The sequence below is a fragment of the Apiospora marii genome, assembly GCF_038362585.1.
Source record: "Apiospora marii strain CBS 49790 chromosome Unknown utg000002l_segment0_segment0, whole genome shotgun sequence".
Lineage (NCBI taxonomy): Eukaryota > Fungi > Ascomycota > Sordariomycetes > Amphisphaeriales > Apiosporaceae > Apiospora > Apiospora marii.
This window is the reverse complement of record NW_027117373.1, coordinates 5,295,837-5,310,310: the sequence shown is the minus strand read 5'-3', so window position 1 is coordinate 5,310,310 and position 14,474 is coordinate 5,295,837. Positions and strand designations below refer to the sequence as shown.

The 14,474-nt window shown below is 56.2% G+C and overlaps 3 protein-coding genes across 3 annotated transcripts; 1 reads left to right on the top strand and 2 right to left on the bottom strand.

Annotated features, from left to right (window-relative positions):
• Positions 1–555: 555 nt before the first annotated feature.
• On the bottom strand, positions 556–2,133 carry PG985_003399 (uncharacterized protein; the record flags this gene model as incomplete). Its single annotated transcript, XM_066823168.1, has 1 exon — positions 556–2,133. One exon carries the CDS (start codon positions 2,131–2,133, stop codon positions 556–558), a length of 1,578 nt encoding a protein of 525 aa, XP_066690600.1.
• A 1,561-nt stretch (positions 2,134–3,694) lies between these two features.
• On the bottom strand, positions 3,695–5,500 carry PG985_003398 (uncharacterized protein; the record flags this gene model as incomplete). The annotated part of the gene is made up of 5 exons (XM_066823167.1): positions 3,695–4,324; positions 4,396–4,471; positions 4,573–4,821; positions 4,891–5,113; positions 5,170–5,500. 5 exons carry the CDS (start codon positions 5,498–5,500, stop codon positions 3,695–3,697), a joined length of 1,509 nt encoding a protein of 502 aa, XP_066690599.1.
• Positions 5,501–7,243: 1,743 nt separating this feature from the next.
• PG985_003397 (Beta-galactosidase) lies at positions 7,244–10,695 on the top strand (the record flags this gene model as incomplete). The annotated part of the gene is made up of 2 exons (XM_066823166.1): positions 7,244–8,069; positions 8,225–10,695. The coding sequence occupies 2 exons, from the start codon at positions 7,244–7,246 to the stop codon at positions 10,693–10,695; spliced, it is 3,297 nt and encodes a 1,098-aa protein (XP_066690598.1).
• Between the last annotated feature and the right edge of the window lie 3,779 nt (positions 10,696–14,474).

Here is a 14,474-nt window from a genome sequence, read left to right as displayed (position 1 = left end):
CAGCTCATGATGTTAATGCATGCGATGCAAAAGTCAATTGATGCCGGCGTATTGTTGTGGCTGCTGCTATTTGAGTGTTTTTCTCAGCTACAGCCGCAAACTGGACAAAGCTGGAGCTGCATGTGTCAATGTCAAATATGCATGACACATTATACTTCACATCGGTCGCCAATCGTCATTTCCAATCCTGCAACTTTTCTTGAGGCGGTCCCAGTTTCTTAATTAATATCCATTGGGATGCACAGAAAGCGGCCCCAGAAGTGCCCGCCTTGGAATCGCTACTTGGTGGGAGGCTAGCCGCATGAAGTTGTAGATTGCAAGGTATAGCAACAGCCCATTCCAATTACTACCCTGGATTCGCAATGCACCCAGTTTTAAGGAATGCGGGGAACGGGAGGAAAGAAAAAAGGGGGTATCATCCACCATAACCTCAGCAACACTCGTCCTCACTTTGCTTTCGGAGCCCCCCTATAACCGCCTCGTTGCCTCGTACATACCAATTAACCCATCAGTCAATTAATCAACCTGGCGGCTGGCTAAGTAGGTAATAGTAGTTTAGCTACTCACCGACCAGCGTGACTGGAAAGCCGCCGGCGGTGGTGGCGGCGGCCTCATCGCAGCGCGCATCGATGGTCGCAGAGGGGGCGGCACCGCGTCTCGCACCATCATTGTCGGACTGTCGAGACTCCTCCCTGCATCGTCGACGTCCTCCGGCCTGTGCCCAATCTGTATCACTTCTTCTTCATCGTCGCTGTGATTAATGTTATCATTGGCCCCCAGTAACCGCCGCCGCGAGTGCATCTGCCGCAGCGACCCCGCCGTGGAAGGCTGTGGCGGGAGGGTGTTGCCGTGGTCGTCCTCGTCGTCACCGTAGTACGAAACCGAGACCTGCGAGACGGACGCGGCCTGCGACCGCGGAGGCTCCTGCAGCGTCCGGTACAGCACCTCGTTCCAGCGCGCGTCGTTCCAGACGGAGAGCACGGGCTCCTCGCGGCTTCTGTCGTCGCCAGTGCCTCCTCTGCCTCTGCTTCCTGGTCCTGCCCCTCCTAGAAACTGGTTGTAGGCCGCCGAGCTTCGGCTGGTGCGGTAGCTCGGCAGCCGCATCCCGGCCCCGGCGGCGTCGCTGATGTTGAGCCCGCCGGGCGCTCGGCCGCTGTTGTCGTTTGTCATGGCAGCCATGTTATTATGACGGTTCTGGGTGGTCGCGGCGGTGGTGGTGGTAGGGGTGCTGGGATGAGGCGGCAGCGTCGCGAGGGGCGGGGGCGGGAGGCTGCGGTCCAAGGCGCCGCCGAGTCGCACGTCCCGCACGTTCCGCCGAGGAGACGACGACGAGGCGTCCGAAGAGGCCGTCGCCGCCACGTTGTCCTGCAGCTTGATCCAGTCGGTGGCCTGGGTCAGCCGGGCGCTGCTGTGGAGGGAGTGGGACAGCCTCTTCTTCAACACCTCTCGCGGCGAGGCGCGTTTCGCGGCGACAGGAGGAGGGGGAGGAGGAGGCCGACCGCCGCCGCCGCCGCTAGGGCCTCCTCCACGTACTGCTTCCCCTCCGGCCTGTTGCTGCTGTTGGGCCTTGAGCCTCTTGTACTTGTTCCGGTAGGCTCGGACGACTAGGACTAGGATGACGGTGACGACGACGTGCAGGGCGATGGAGATGCCGACGACGGCCGCGGGCGAGATGCCCGAGTCGCCGCCGCTGCCGCTTTTCGGGCTCGCGCTGCTCTCCTCGGCGCTGGTCGTCGTGGCGGTCGTGGTGGTGGTGGTCACGGTCGAGATCAAGCCCGGCGCCGGGAAGCCGATGGTCTCGGGCGACGTCGTCCCCGTCCCTGTCGCTGTCGTCGTTGTCGTCGTCGTCAGACTCGGAGGTATGCTCGGCGTCGCGCTGGACGTCACTGTCACCACACTGGGCCCGCCGGAGCCTGGGGGTGGCGGTGGAGGTATGAGGGGAGGTGGCGGCGGTGGCAGTTGTGCGAGCGGGGGTGTTTGGACAGACAACGGCTGTTGCGGTATTGATGATGTTGTGGATGAAGAGGATGTTGATGATGATGATGATGATGATGTTGATGTCGATGTCGATGTCAATGGGGGAATGGGCGAAGGCAAGGTCGGGCGGAGACGTGGGAGTAATGACATCTGCATCGTGTCAAGGAATCTTTCCGCGTGGCGACTCGCGTCGTCGAATAGGGATATGGCGCTCCCTCAGGCCGTGGCGGTCGTGAGGGAGCCTCGTCGATTCCAAGGTAAGGATTTGACAAACGGATACACCGCTGGGATCTAGTGATCCATCAGCTCTTCCGCGCCTGCAGGTGCTTTAGTTACTGATAGGGGTAGGCTTATTGCCTACCTGATATAAACTACTAACACCACAGGCTCACCGGCTTGGTGTTTGAGGATGATTAAGCGTGTGAACCGCGGCTGCTGGCCCGGGTCGACAAGATGTGTATACCACGACTCTCTCGTATACCGAGCGAACCCGTGGTCGTCGAAGATTGTATCAACTGAGATCGACACGCGGTATGGCTTCTATACGCGATGGAGCCGGATCATGGCAACCCCCATCTCGTCTCAGGCATGGGTGAGCGTAAGTAAGAATACTCGTCGCCTCTATTAAGGTGATAACAGGAGACCACCCAAGTCACAACTGACGTCGAATGCAAATCGACCGAGAGAAAATCACATTCACGCGACTAGCAATGCCTTGCTACTAGTCTACCACAGACAGCGTATTCGGAGTAAAGTTATCTACTAGCAGTACCATCAGACCGGCACAGTCGTAGATCTGAAAAGGGAGGCGCGGGGAAGAAGAGAGGCTCGACGGCGGCGACAGCTCTTGTTTTGGCACAGACGTTTGCAAAACAATGTTCCGGGGTGTCCATGGCGTCAGTGCCCCCTTTCGCACGATGACAGTTGAAACAGACATCGGACGAAGCAGCTGCTTGCAGTACAGGCTACCGTTGAAATTCTTTTCATTTTCAGCCTTGGTACAGGTATCTCGTGCGTCTGCAATACCTGTGGCGCTGAAACATATCTTCACCGTTGCCTTGCTACGGCATCAGCCTTTTCCGTTATTCCCTCGATCTCCATATCTCGGATGGAATGAGATGTATTTCCTACCCAAATAGAGCCTGTAAATACTTCATCTGAGGCCTGAAACGGTGTCCATCAGATAACAAACTCTCAAGGCTAAACGTGTAGATACTGACATTTGAGAACTGGGCAACAGTCCAACTTTCGCAGGGACGCGGGGGAAGGCCCGTTGCTCTCCGGGAGTTCGGATGCCGTAGCTGGTATCCTGACACATTTACTGTGCGGCTGTGTTTGCGTTGCCGCCATCAAGATTTGGGCAACTGTCACGACGGCTTTCGCACGGACAAGGGCGAGTCAAGTCACGTTCTACGCTCTATCCGACATAGCTTTCCGTCCCTTCAGCTCCCCTTGACCAAGGCGAATGACAGAAGACGGCCGAGCTCTGATTCCAGTTTTTAAACACTGTCGATTACCTTCTGGCAGGTTCTACGCAGATCAAGCATAATCACGGTTTGCCCCCCTAAGAGTCTCGGGCCGCAGTAATATGATAGGTGATTTTATTTCCGAGCCGAGGTGGCCTTAGGAGACCACCTGCCACGTGCAACAACTACTACATAGCAGAGCAACATCCTTGGTCGTCCGACAGGCGCGAACCGCCTGGGATCGACATCCCTCAGACCGGCACATGCTCATCATCGACGCCCACCACCCGCCCGGCCCGGTCGACCTCCATCTTGACCTTCCTCGTACTCGCCTTGCGCGGGTTGGGCGCCTCGAAAATCTCCGTCATCTCCTCGAGCGTCTTGCCGGCCGTCTCGACGAAGAAGAAGTAGATGACGACCAGCTCGACGCAGATCCAGCCAATGTACACCAGGTACAGCTTCCAGCCGATCTTCTCCATGCCGACGCTGATGCCGTACGTGTTGACCACCATGGCCACGTTGAGGAACAGGAAGTTGAGGCCGGACCCCTTGGCGCGCATGCGGTTGTCGAGCACCTCGACGGCGTAGAGGGTTTGCAAGGGGGTGAAGCCCCACGAGAAGCAGATGCCGAACAGGTAGATGGACACGATGGTGCCGTACGCGAGGTTGGGGCTGTGCTCCGACTCGGCCGTGAAGGCGGTCAGCAGGGCGTAGCAGATCAGCGCGCCGCCGAGGCCCCAGAGCATCATGGTGCGGCGTCCGAGCTTGTCGAGAAGGGTGGCACCGTAAGCGGCCGCCAACATGGAGAATATGGGGTTGATGGCATTGATCAAGAGCTGCTTGCTGGTGTCTGTGATACCGGCAGCTTCCACCATGACGGGCTGTAAGATGAGAAAGATAGTGTCAGCCGTTGTTCAAAGAACGGAGATGAACAAAGGGGGTCGACACTTACCATGAAGTAGCTGACAACGTTGTTGCCAGACCATTGACCGAAGAAGGACATGCCGATGACCATGTACAGACGGTATCTGGCGGCCTTGGTGTTGTAGAGCTCGCGGAAGTCCCACCAAGGGTTGTCATTAGCAGCGAGAGCACGCTCGTCCACAATCTCGCGGTATTGCAATTGGACAAGGGGGAGTTGGCATCGCCGTCGCCGTGGTACTTGGCCAGGATGGCCAGCGCTTCTTCGGCACGGTCCTTGTGAATCAGCCATCGAGGGGACTCGGGGAAGAACATGATGAAGCACATGACGACGACAGGGATACCAGCCTGGACCACTGTCGGGGTCCGCCAGGCCCAGCTGTCCTTCATGTGCAATTCGGTACCATAGGTGGTCCAACCAGCCAGGATGCTTCCAAACCACCAAAAGATGTTGTACCTGTAGGCATTCTTGGTTAGCCTGCAAGTTTGTTCTACGTACCCCATCCGGTACAGGTTGGCTACTCACAGTCCAGCCATGGTTCCACGGTAGGCGGGATGAGCAAGCTCGACAATGTAAGCCGGGCCCGCGGCGGACGCAATCGCGGCACCAAACCCAAGAACGAATCGTCCCGCGATGAAGTGCCCCTGTTCGTGGGCGGTGGCCTGAACCGCGGTGCCAACGAGAACAATGAAGCATCCGATGAAGATGCACCACCGGCGTCCGATGCCATCAGCGAGCAAGCCGCAGACTAGGTCGGTCAGCCGTTTGCCTCTTCGGTATACCTGTGTCTTGCTGAGAACTTACATGGGAAACTGGCAATCTGGCCCACCTGGTAGATGATGAAGATGATGCCGGTGGAGGAGCCTTTGCCGTTGAGCCCAAAGGTCTCCTGGTAGGGCTTCATGGCGTTGATGGCGCCCATCAAGGAGCTGTCGAACCCGTTCATGGTCGATACGAGGTACCCGATCGACATGATCAAGTACAGGCGGATCATGTTGGGCGACAGAAGATTAGGTTTCTGCTCGGCTACGGCCGCGGTCAAGGCCACCGACGCCGCGGCGACTTCGCGGACCTCGCCATGGGGCTTCTCGTCCATGACGGACGAGGCCTCGGGCTTTTCTGAGTAGCTGGCCATGTTGAAGAACGAACCTACTTGAGGCTGACAAGTAAGACGCGAGAGAGGGAGGCTTGTCGATCACTTGAGGGGAGAACCAGACGCATGCAAGAAATCGGGACCCGGGTCTCTATATAGCCTACACCTCGGTCCGCATGAAGCCGGGGCGCCCACGAGGCCATGGTGCGGCTATGAGAGCTGGCCAAGTTTTCCCCGCCCATAGACCAAGAGATTCCTGCGCGAGCGAAGCCTCCCCCACATACATCGTTGCCCATTGTGCAATCAGAAGCGAGCTGGAGAAGGGACCTGGGCAAGCGACGGGGGTTAGATGCGGAGGTGGGGATGTCGCCTGGGGTAGGGGTCGTTAGAAAAGCTGAATGGGTCGATGCTCTGCTCTCTCTCTTGTCCCGGGGCTGGGCTGACTTCACGCGGTGAGGGTGGTATTCTTGGGCGCATGCGGTAAAGCGTGGATGGGTACCTGGGAGTTCGTCAGATGGAAGAAGCCGCCGAGTCTAGCCCCTGCTCCGTCCAGCAGTTGCCCCATGGAGAAGGTATCCCAAACGAAGAAAGCCCATGCATGCGTCCATTCGTGTAGAAGGGGAAGGTCGACCACTCCAGTCTTTTGTGTTGACAGCCGTGTCCGTCCCAAGCAGACGGTCAGATTACGTAGGGAGAATACAGGTGATACGCCGGAGATGTAACTTAGAGAGGATGCCGGGCCGAGGCAAGATGTCAAGTGGTCTGCAAGTTTCGATGTTGTTTCTGTTCTTGGACTTGGCATACCCATGTATGCATGTAGCGGACCCCCGTCACCCAAGTCATTCCCGAGATCTAGCGTCCATTTTGGCCCGTTGGGTGATTCGAGTAGTTACCAGGCCTCTTGAGCATCCATTGCTTTAACAAGAGCCAAGTCGTGGAAAAGTACCTAAGGTAGGACGCGGGCCATGGCGTGCATTGCCTTCGGGTGGTATCCGGTTTACTGTACTAGCCAGGCGCCTAAAGTCAAGCTACGGCTGTCACTGACAAGTCGACGGCGCCGGACAGACTGGACACAAGCTATCATCCGGTGGCCGCATGATTTTTCGGGTTCACCAGATAGATCAACTGAATCAAATCCTCGGGTCTTCTGATCATGGGTTATGGATCTCAAATGGCGGGCGGGAAATTCCTGGGTCGTCAACCAATCGAACGGGCAAGCTTTCCATGGCTACCCGTTTTTGCCCCACCTTCCTGTCTTCCCTCGTGCCTGGTTTCACCCTCTCCAAAGTCTCCCCCGCACTCTTCCCCCGAAGCTACGTTCTTACCGCTCTAGAACTATCGAATGTTAAACGGTGAGCTCCGGCCAAACCACCCTGTCGTTATTATTTGTCCCGTTACCACCAACCACCCTTTCTCACCCATTCCCCCAATCCTACTCTACTTAGTAGGTATTGCGCATACGACTGCAGCATCAGTCTAAAGCCCTGAATTGAGCTGCCACTCTCCGTTTTGATGTGCAGCGTAATCTGAAAGCACAGCGTACGCAGACGCTAGTTACACTTTACATATCTGCCTGCTCGCAGCGCTTCATTGATCAAATAGAGTTGCACATCGAGAGCCGCCCTCGTCACAAGGTCGTGCGCCAAATACAAGGCCGTTCTGTCATTTCAAACTGTTTCGTTCCATGCTAGCCAGCTCCCTGCTCGTTTAATGACCCGTCATCCATCCCCATCTCCATCCAGACTAAGCCATTTGCACTCTTGAACCGGCCTGTTAGCCCCAGGCATGGCAACCGGAAACGCCCAGACACCGAGGCAGCCACCTATCTCGGTCGACCGTCTTCTCATCGACGCCGTGGACAGCCTCCACCTGAGTCTAGAATATACCCACAGCCCAACAGGAAGCCCTCCAAACTCCAATCAGACATGCGCTTCCCCTTTAAACCCCGAGGGACAATGCGACTCAAGGTCTGGTCCACCGTTCAGCATCGACAACAACAAGTCCAAAGTGCGGCCAGACCATGTGCCCGACTGGAGTAATTTGCAGGTGATCCACCGCAATACCCTTCCGCCAAGAAGCCATTTCTTCACCTACGACTCTGAGAGGGATGCTCTGTCCTCCGATGTCACCCGGGCGAGGAGTTTTCTGCTGTCGGGCACATGGGGCTTCCACCTCACCCAGGGCCCTTTCAACGGTCCGACCGACTTCTGGGACCCTTCCTTTGACAACTCGAAATGGGACCTCGTCAAGGTCCCTGGCATGTGGCAATGCCAGGGTTTCGGCAAGGGCCCCCAGTACACCAACGTGAACTACCCCTTTCCCGTGGACCCTCCGCATGTCCCGTACGATGACAACGAGTGCGGCCGCTATGTTACCAAGTTCCAGGTCCCGGAGCGCCTGAAGAAGGGCGGCGACCAATGGCGTCTGAGGTTCGAAGGCGTCGACTCCGCCTTCACCGTCTGGTTGAATGGGACGGAAATCGGCTACTCTCAGGGTTCGAGGAACCCGAGTGAGTTCGATGTCACGCAAGCTTTGGACCTGGACTCGGATGAGAACTATCTCGCCGTAGAGGTGTACCAGCGGTGTGACGGGAGCTATATCGAAGATCAGGGTAAGTTATCACACTCTCGTATTGTCAAGTTCATGCATACTTTCACAAAGTCTGGCAGCCACCCACGACTTGGCTGTACCCATATTTGCCCGTGACGACTATTGCAACTTGCACTATGGGCATGTATGCAATATTTGACTAACGTCCGCCTGCAGACCAATGGTGGCTAAGCGGCATATTCAGAGACGTCTGGCTCCATTCGTTCCCGTCTACACGATTTGAGGATTTTCATATCCAGACTCTGTTGGATGATGACTTCCAAGATGCCAGTCTTACTGTCGATTACAAGTTGAGTGGTGATACCAAGGATACCTCAGTTTCTCTCAAACTGCTCGACGCAGATGGGTCGGTGGTTCTGAAAGATACACAAGTGACATCCGAGCCCTCGTCATCTTCTTTCAAGCGCAGCATCAAGAACCCGCACAAATGGACAGCCGAGACACCCTACCTGTACACGCTGGTGCTGTCTACAAAAGATGTTCATGTGTCCCACAAGGTCGGTTTCCGCAGGGCAGAACTGATTGACGGCGTGTTCTGCGTCAATGGAAACCCGGTCAAACTCCGAGGCGTGAACCGCCATGAACACCATCCCGTGTCCGGGCGGGCTGTCCCATACGAGTTCCTTCGACGGGATCTGTATCTCATGAAATTCCACAACATCAATGCGATCCGGACATCGCACTATATTAACGATCCTAGGCTATATGAACTAGCCGACGAACTGGGGTTCTGGGTGCTTGACGAGGCTGATCTGGAGTGCCACGGTTTTGGCGAAGTGGGTGAAGATCCGGCGAGTTTCACCTCCAACAACCCGGACTGGGAGGAGGCCTATGTCGACAGGGCCAGACAGATGGTGATGCGGGATCGAAACCACCCCTGTATTATCATGTGGTCCCTGGGCAACGAGTCGTTCTACGGCAGGAACCACCAGGCCATGTACGACGAGATCAAAAAGCTGGACTCGACGCGCCTTGTGCATTATGAAGGGGACTACGACGCCAAGACCGCCGATATCTACAGTCGGATGTATACTTCGGTGGACGACATGATCAAGTTTGGAGAGGAAGAAGGATGGAAGAAGCCGTTCGTCATGTGCGAGTACGCTCACGCGATGGGGAACGGCCCTGGGGCGATTAAAGAGTACATCGACGCCTTCTACAAGTATCCGAGATTGATGGGAGGTTTCGTCTGGGAGTGGGCCAACCATGGGCTACTTACAAAGAATGCAGAAGGTGAAGCCTACATGGCCTACGGGGGCGATTTCGGCGACGAGCCCAACGACTACAACTTCGTCATGGACGGGCTGTGTTTCGCCAACCACACCGTGACCCCCGGACTCATCGAATACAGCAAAGCCATCGAGCCTGTGCAAGTGGTCGGGAACGACGGCATGGTGGTGGAGATTATCAACCGCTACGACTCCGTCTCCCTCGACCACTTGCGCTGCGACTGGGAGATCATCTCGGACCGCTCCCAGATCATCGGCCGCGAGGTGTACATCCCCAAGGGCATCAAGCCTCACACCAAGGCCAAGCTGGTGATTGGGGGCTTTCCCCAGACGACGTTCGCGTCCGAGACCTGGCTGCGGCTGCAGTTCACAAGACGAGAGGCCACCAAATGGGCATATCGCGGGCAGATTGTCGCGTTCGGCGAGGTGCTGCTGACCCCACCCAGACCTCTGGCTCTCCTGAAGACCCCTTCCTCCAAGACACCTGGCGGCCCGCGCATCCAGGCGGTCGACGGCATGATCCAGGCGACGCTCGCGAACGGCACGACGTTCGGCATCAGTACCGAGACGGGCTCGCTCTGCTCGCTGACGCGCGCTGGCGGCAGCAGCCCGCACACGAACCTGATCACGGAGCCCATGGTGCTGGACTTCTACCGCGCCCTGACGGACAACGACCGGGGCGGGCCGTTTGGGAAGGAGTGGGTCGACCGCCGCGTGCACCAGACGAAGCACCACTTCCGCCGCATCACGACGACCGAGGAGGCGGACGGGGCGTGCAAGATCGTGGTCGAGGGCCGGGTGGCGCCGCCGGTGCTGGCCTGGGGCGTCGACACGGTCACGACGTACACGGTGACGCGGGAGTGGTGCAGCGTGCGGGTGCAGGCCGCGAAGCCGTCGGGCCCGCTGCTGCCCTCAACGTTTGCGCGGTTCGGCCTGAGCTTCGCCATGAAGGGGGTGCGCATCGTCGAGTGGTTTGGCCGGGGGCCCGGGGAGTCGTACGTGGACAAGAAGCTCTCGCAGCACATGAACACCTGGGGGCTCGCGACGGACGCGCTCTGGACCGACTACGAGTTCCCGCAGGAGGGCGGGAACCGGACCGACGTGCGCTGGGTCGAGTTCCGGGACCGGTGGGGCGGGGCCGAGGACGAGGGGCGGCTGCTGCGGGCGCGGTTCGGGGACCATGACGGGGCGAGCTTTTGTGCGAGCCATTACGCCACCAAGGACGTGGACGAGTGTACGCACCCGTTCGAGCTGCGCAGGCGGAAGCGGGAGGATACGGTGGTGAGGCTGGATTGGTTCCATCACGGGCTCGGGACGGGGAGTTGCGGGCCGGCTACGTTGCCGGAGTATCAGTTGAGGACGGATCGGGGGTTTGATGTGGAGGTGTTGTTGGATTAGGGGGGATGATGAGGATGGGGGTGGGAGAGAGGGGGTTTACGGGACTAGTGAGGGGATTGACAGTTTTGTTATTGTAGAATGAGAGAAAAGAAATGTTACTTGGAGATGTGTAGTTAGCATCAAGAGTCCACTGTTGATATTCGTATTACAGATGGTTCGCCCTGTGACGGAGTTGCGGATACTCTAAGTGCTGGAGTCGAGAGCCCCTAGCCATGATGATGATTATGTCTGAGCAGAACTCGTGATACAAGAACGCGTGATAGATGATACGCTATTGTCCCCTTTTTACACACGATACAATCACACACTACCCAAGGTAGGACAAAGTTAAGTACCTCGTCCCAAGCTTCCCAAAGGTGCATGCGGCTGCCTACCGTAAGGCCCAAGCTCGTAAGTCATATATCGTATAGAAGATTATATAGCCCAGGAAGTCTCATGAGTTTGTTTAATTGCTGCACGTAATGTAAGTAGGTGCATTTGAGCTATCACGGCGGCGGCGGCGGTGGTGAATCAATCGCGTAACACCCGAGCCTAACCTTTAACACGGATTCGCATCCAGTCGGCCACAGGTATCATCGCAGCATATGCAGATTAAGCAAGGACCTGACGTATGGCTGGGGTGGCTGGGATGGAAACTGCTTTGTGCGTCTCTCTCCATGTCTCTGTCTCTAATCTAAACTCGTGATGCTACTCGCGCAACCCTTTACCGTCCTGGACGTCGTATTCAGTAGGTAGTACTCAAGTGCCTGTCCAAATGAAGCTTTTTCCTATCTCGTATGGAAACTATCGCAAGTACAGTTTCCCAATCAATCACCTTTCTTCCAAATGGGATGCCTCGTCGGCCCAGAATGACGGTGCGCTGGCATCTGCCGATGCCGGGCTTAGAGCAGGAACAAGCCGGCCGGCTCAACAAGAAACCGGGTTGAGAGAGATTAATAAGCCCTAACCCATGTAAAGCATCGCCATATACTTTTGACTCACCCGGGATCGTGCTTTCACGAAAGCGGCGACGACATTAGAAATATCGAACTCTAACTTCCAGGAAACAAACACAGTGCTGTATGTAGTACTACAATAGTGGTGGCGGGTTGCGACACGTAGCAGCAAGTAGGTTCATTCGCCCAACCACCACCAACCACACCACGTCCAACTGCCGCAATCCCCTGAAACGTCGTTTAGGCATGGGAGATCCTTGGCACCTGCACGAAATAGCCGCATGACATGTTGTTTTACCACCGACGCGTCGTCCTTCCAGAAAGGCACCATCAACCGTAAGCAGCCTTTGGGCGGGTTGGGGTTGGATGGATGGCATAATTGACAATGGGGCTGCTTGGCAATGAAATGGGCTTTTTGGTCGAGTCGGAGACTTTTGCGTGTTCTTTTTTACCCAGACCCAAACCAGACCAAACCAAACTCGTAATTGCCGCGGCGCATTGGAACGGTGCCATTGCAGGCAGGAACCCAATCTGCATGGATGGGTGTTCCAGTAGGGTGTTCGTTGCCGCGTAGTACTATGTACGGGCGGCAGCAGACCCTATCCAAAGACCGGCCGTCTGTGGTTGATTGGCAGACCTACCAATAGCCTTTTCTCATCCACAGGTTACATAGCGTCGTCTCTCACTGGGCAGTGAAGGAGAGAGGGGGGAACGCACTGTCGGGTCCGTCGTGCGTCGCCAGGCGTAAGGGTTTGCGGGAATATTTTGCGGCTGACGTGTAGAAAGCAGAAGGACTGGATTCCTTCTTTTCTCTTCTCGTCTAGCTGCCTCTTGCGCATGAACATGGCTACTGCAAGGCGACATTGGCTAGCCCACCGCCTTGCAGGTCGCCGCTGTTAGTCGAACACACAGATGGGGAATGTGGATGCCCTTGTCTGTCTATCTTTGTCCTACCTATCCAAATGGCTCTAAACCTACTGTAGCCGGGATGGATGGACATCGCCAAAGTCGGGATGCACGCGCTTGTGTTCGTTCTATTCGCGGTGTGCTAGGTATTCTTCTCAAACATCAACACGTCAATGGTCTGGAAGGGGAGGGAGTCGGGGCGGTGGTACATCGCACTGGATTGGCCTTGGGGGAGCCGGTTGCCGGGCCGCGCGGAGGGCGGCGGTCGCGGGCGAGGATGGCTTTGCTTGCTTCATCGAGTGACATCGCGGGGTACCAAGAGAACTAGTCCCGGGGCCGATGGGGGGCACGTGAGGAGGAGGATGGAGCTTGGCGCTGTTTGCATGAGAGAAGCAAGCTCATGCCTACGACAGAAGATGTGGAGGGAAGCGCAGCACAGCGGTGATGAGGAGGCAGTTTAGGTAGGTAGCCAGGACTCGGCCTGTTGTCTTTTGCTTGTTTGTTGTTGTTGCTTTGTGCTTGGCCGACACACGGGCGGGTTCATGACTGCGTCAGAGTCATGAGAGCGCAAAGATAAGAGTTCGGATGATGCCATTTGACGCTCGTCCGGCGTGTCAGTCAAGCAGAACCAATGCAAGGAACCAAAAAAACAAAAAACCAAAATAAAGGAAACGACAACTCACACTCACGCACACAAACACAGTAAGTACAATAAGCAGTGGAGCGTGCACGCGGCTCGGCGGGGTCCTTCCCGCCATTGGCTTTCAGAAGAGGCCCTGGCCACTTGCCTGAAGTTCACCATGTCGAACGGGAAGCAGCTGGTAATAGGTGTCGCATCGAACCTGAACATACTGTTTCTTGGGTATCGACTGTCGGTGAGAGCAGAGTCAGCAGAGCCACTCCTCCATCCTATGGAGCTGATGCGGCTTTATTCACTACACCCTTCATCCTGGACTGGACTGCTGCCACTCGTGGTCAGCTCAGGGTTGCATCCATGGCGTGGAAATTGGTGACATGTGAGAGGGTTCTGTCTCTGTTTCGTTTCCCTGGCTTGGGCAGGACTCTCTGCTGCTGCTGCTACCGTAGCAATGGTTTCGGTGATCTGATGTTTATCCCAGGTAAGGTTAAGGCTTTTTTATCTCTTTTCCTTTTGTCACATACGTGATAACACGCCAATCTGACAGACCTCGTAAGAGATGACAAGACGCACAGCTCTCTGGTCTTTCGAGGCCGGCTCTTCGGCGGATGTTGCTGTCATCACATGCGCACGTATACTTGCATATGATATACCACAGCAAGATTAGAGAGACGGCTCAGGAATATTCTGCCACTGCTCGTATTAGCATATGTGATTTTGGCAGCAGCAGCAGACCCATTTCGACAATTTTCTCCCCCAGGTTTCATCAGTGGTTCGCTAGCCGGGATCTGGATCGGCAACGTCAGATCCGAGCTAGGGTCTTCTTTCAAATCCCTCGCTGGCTTTTTCGTTCCCGGTGGGCGCCAGAAGCAAATTCTCAGCCTCCCAGCCGACCAACCATGTTCTTCGTCTTCGGTCCCGATGAGCACTTTCTACCTAGTAATTTGTATGTACAATATGCTGGTTGCTACCCTAGTCTTGACGGGTGTTTGAGATAGAGTGAGCGACAGCCTACTATGAGCGTCGTATATGAAGTGGAAAGGCGAACCGGGCCTTCAACCGTTACTTGGGAATGAACGTTAACACACCCAGCAGCGCTGCTTTTGTACAGAACTGCCGAGTTGCTTCTTCGATGACGGCGCCCATCACATCGTGACTGGTACGACGAGCGAGTTCACAAGTCAAGCCAGCGCTGATCCAGACGCAACATGCAATGTGCCGCTCGCAACACTTGCCTGTTTCTCCGACGGGTGAATGTACCGGAGGATTTTACTGAAGCTCAACAAATTGCCATATCATAT